Here is a 4644-nt window from a genome sequence, read left to right as displayed (position 1 = left end):
GAATCTTTACAGGAGCAGTGAGTCTCATCTGTTTGCTGCAAAGTGGTTGATGGTTTGGAACCATAACCCAATGATTAACCTTCTAATCTACTATCAAAAATCACACTAAGCCAAGACAAAACAATCTTTATTAATTAGCAAAAGTTTTGTTGACTTAAAAGTGATTTCAAGGAAACCAGTCTGCTCAAAGTTCAAGCTGCAAAGTAGGACCTCAGGGCACTAGCTTTGGTGGGTTATTCCAACATCTATGAAACCCACAAATCTGGACTCCATGGAAACTACAAGTAGTTCTTAATATAATCTATCTCCATTGACTTGTCTATTTTTAAATATCTGGAAAAAAATTAAAATTATGTATTGTATGAACCTGTATGAATGTCTCAAACACACAAAAAAGAAATCTTAAATTAATAAATGCTTGTGATTTAAAGATTTTATTTTTTGAGCGTTGCATTAACATTTTTGTGAATTATTTTTAATGCAATGAGTTCACTACTAAATTCTTTCATATTACATATTAATTATTGTATAAAGAATATAATTAAAGAAGGCAAACCACAACAAATATCAAATATGCACCATTAGTATTTTTATTTTGTCTTCAGGTCTTTATTAATTTTACCACTATATCTAAAATTAATTAACAGGTATCTTATCATTTTTAACTTATAAATAAATAGCCCTAGAATAAGTACTAGATGCAAAATGAGACTTTGCTGAATTTTGAGAAATGGAATCTCAAAGAATTTATAGGTTCTAGCCCATGAAACAAAGGTGCACAAGATAAGGCACTTAGCTGATAATGTTTCATAATGACTAAAAGATCAATGACTGTCCAGGGGAGAAAACACCAGGAAGACATGAAATGATCTAAGGATACATCAGTGTGGTCTCAACCACTTTGCTTTGTTATTAAAGAAGACAAGAATGATTTTAAGAGGAATTCATACATTATATTACATGAAAGAAAGTGAGGGAGAATTAGAAATTCAGAGTAACGGATGCTGCCTGTGGGAAAAAGAATACCCTGAGTGGCATCAACAGAATAGGCATTTTTATTTGGTAATTATTTGAATGCATGGAATTGGTGCAAAAGATTCATAAAATCTATATATCATTGCTGACTAAATGTGGTTGTTTATATAAGCATTGGTCCTAGTTCAGCACGTCACAAGATGTAAAGATGGAGAATAAGTCATAGCCAACATCAACAACTCTCCTTCCATTGAATAGCAGTACCAACCTCTAAGACAAAACCGAGTTTAAATAGTAAAAAGAAGTGCCTCAGACGTACAATATTAGGAAGATATCACAGGACCAGGAAATATTTTATTTCATTCTGTTGTACATATAGCCTCAACAAGCCAGAGCTGATTCACTGACAAATAACAACAAAAGATGAGTACATGGGAAACAAAATAATGACAGTAAAAAATGTTCATGTAGCCAATGAAGAGTGCTTGCCAAATTAGACACGTATGGCCAGAGTTGGAGAAAAATATATTTTCTACTTGGGGCCCAATATAGAACCTAGAATGTATATTGTCACAGGAAATGGAGAGAAACAGAAATACAGTGTTAGTAGAATCCAAATTTGATTAAGAGACAGAGTAATTGATCAGGTAAGTAGACCTATCAGGAAAATAGTTAGGCAAGCAAGATAAGTAAAAAATATGATATAACAGGGTATGTCTCTATTGTCTACCTATCTATATATATAAAAATATAGAAATGAAAGTGAACATAGGTATAGGTTATATAAATGAAATATATAGTTCTATGCGTAGATATGTATATTTAAGTATACATATAGGTATGAATATGTGTATGAAATGGGACCATAGATCTACAGCTTGGTACAAAAAAGATTCAGTTTTCACTCCCTAGGATGGAATAGTGAATTATATATTGGGTTGCTAAACACAAGGTCAGCAATTTGAACCAATTGGAAACTGTGGGGTAAATGAGAATATAAACTCCTATAAAGACTTACAAGATCAGAAACCCTAAGGAGCAATTCTACTTTGTGCTATAAAGTCACTATGAATCAGTGGGTTTTTGTTTTGTTTTGATACCAGAGCAATTAGTAACATTTTTCTATTTATGTAGGCAAATGTCCATTTTTATTGTAATTTTTGTTTCTAGTAGGTAGAAGTACATGATTATCTTATGAATCCCACTGCCATAGAGATGAAGCTGACTCATAGGGACCCCATAGGAGGACATGGTAGAACTGCCCTTCTGGGTTTCCAATACTGTAACTCTTTAGGGTGTAGAAAGTCCCATCTTTCTTCTACTGAGAGGCTGGTGATTTCAAACTGCTGACATTGCAGGTAGTAATCCGACGTATAACAAGTATGCCCACAGTGGCAATAGATGATAGATAGATAGATGATAGATAGATAGATAGATAGATAGATAGATAGATAGATAGATAGATAGGGTCATGCATACATAGACAAAGATAAAAATAGACAAAGATATACATAAATTGCTTGCCAACTTTGACCCTATAGAACAAATTAGAATGGCCACATGGGGTCTCCAAGTCTGCAGTCTTTCCAGAGCTGACTGTCAAATCCTTCTAACTCTGAGGAGCTGGATTGGAACAGGTGGGTTGAAACTGCTGACTTTCCATTAGCTGCCTGGTGCTTAACCAATGTTCTTCAATGAGTCCTTATAAATAGGTATACCTATAGTGTATGCGTGGGTTAATTTTTATATGATTCAAAGCTCTGGCTATTTATCAATATAAATTGTTATCTCTATAAATCCTTCCAAACTTTCCTGTAAATGCAGATTCTGTGAATTTCTAAATAAATAATTTCATCCTTGCTTATGTTTTATGACATAAAGCTTTTCTGAGAGCCCCTTTTACTTCTGTATTTCTCAGGCTGTAGATGATGGGGTTTAACATCGGCGTAATGACCCCATTCAGCATGGAGATGAGCCTGTCTCTGGCTGGGGAGTGGTGACTGGAGGAGGGGCGGATGTAGGTAAATATCGTTGTCCCATAGAACAAACCAACCACCAGGAGATGGGAAGCACACGTGGAGAAGGCTTTGCGCTTCCCTTCTGCTGACCGGATCTTCAGGATGGTGGATATAATGTAAATATAAGAGATACCAGTGATCAAGAAGGCACTGATTCCCAAGATACCTCCTACCACTAAGACAAGCATTTCTGCCACATATGTAGAGGAGCAAGAGAGGGCCACCACTGGAGGGATGTCACAATAATATTGGTTGACACGATTCGATTTACAGAAAGACAGGCGGAATGTGAACACGGTGTGCAGAAGGGAGTTCAGAAACCCTGCTGTCCAGGTACCAGCGGTGAGAAGGACACAGCGTCCCTTTGTCATGATGAGGGTATAACGAAGAGGGAAACATATGGCCACATATCGGTCATAAGCCATGACAGCCAGAAGGAAGACTTCTGTCCCTGCCAGGGCCACCAGGAAAAACAGCTGTAAAGCACACCCAACAAAAGAAATGTTTTGCTTCTGCGTCAAGAGGTTCTTGAGCATCTTGGGTACAGTAGCTGATGGACAGAATATATCTAACAAGGACAGATTTGCCAAAAAATAATACATGGGTGTGTGCAGCTTTTTCTCAGTCCCAATGGCAAGGAGGATGGCTCCATTTCCTACCAAAGTAACCTGATAGATGGCAGCAAAGATCACAAAAAGTGGATAGCGCACCTCAGGGAGGTCAGAGAGCCCTATGAGGATGAACTCCGTGATGGTTAGGTTGTAGACATCCATCTCTTCTCTCTGCAGGTGTCTTTCTGGATGGAAAGAAACCAACAGCCACAGATTAGGCTCAAAACCAAGGAATTTGGTGATGAGAAACACTTCGAAAATAATACAATTGTGACTGATGACGAATTGCACTAGCCTTGTGTTAATTAAACAAACAAACAAAAAACACTGTCATCAAGTCAATTCTGACTCATCTAGATCCTATAAGACAGGGTAGAACTATCCCTATGAGTTTCGGAGACTATAACTCTGCATGGGAGTAGAAATACTGGTCTTTCTCCTGCTGAGCGCCTGATAGTTGCAAACGGCTGACCTTGAAGTTAGAAAGTTAGTTGCTCAAACATAACCACTAAGCCACCGGAGCTCCTTTCATTTTAATCACAGATTCAAATATTGCATTAACTTTATGCATTATAATTCTTGGGCTATTAAAACTTACTTTCTTAACAAGGGTCTTTTAAAAGTTTACCTCCTCAATAAATTCATTGTTGACCTTTTGTAGTATAGGAAATCTCACCATTTAGTGAAAGCTTAAATGAAGATCTCACTCTTGGTAACACACTTACTGTATTCTGCCATGTATTAGTACAGTGTGTTTATTTATGCACCATCTCAATACTATCTTGTTATATGTTAAACTGTTTGCAACTAGGAGACAGAAATTAAAATGTAAATAATTAAATTTTGCATCTTCTGTAAAGACAGTTCTTCATAATTTCAGATTTATATACTTTGAAAATATGTGCATTGTGTTCATAACTCTGGAACAAGGTTATCCTAATAAAAAGAAATTTAGTCTGTAAACATAAGTCAAACTTATTTATTTGTATGAATGTTGCTCAAATATAAACAGACATAATCACATATAGGCTTAAGCAATC

The 4644-nt window shown here is 36.2% G+C and overlaps 1 protein-coding gene across 1 annotated transcript; it reads right to left on the bottom strand.

The window, feature by feature from the left end:
* Nucleotides 1-2836: 2836 nt before the first annotated feature.
* LOC101648202 (olfactory receptor 5V1-like) lies at nucleotides 2837-3766 on the bottom strand. Its single transcript, XM_004697247.1, has one exon. It carries the CDS (start codon nucleotides 3764-3766, stop codon nucleotides 2837-2839), a length of 930 nt encoding a protein of 309 aa, XP_004697304.1.
* Nucleotides 3767-4644: the final 878 nt, after the last annotated feature.

The sequence above is a fragment of the Echinops telfairi genome, unplaced genomic scaffold (genome assembly GCF_000313985.2).
Source record: "Echinops telfairi isolate 266 unplaced genomic scaffold, ASM31398v2 ScPeMD7_7469;HRSCAF=8507_0, whole genome shotgun sequence".
Taxonomy (NCBI): Eukaryota; Metazoa; Chordata; class Mammalia; order Afrosoricida; family Tenrecidae; genus Echinops; species Echinops telfairi.
The sequence above is the reverse complement of the archived record's forward strand: the minus strand, read 5'-3'. Positions and strand labels throughout refer to the sequence as shown.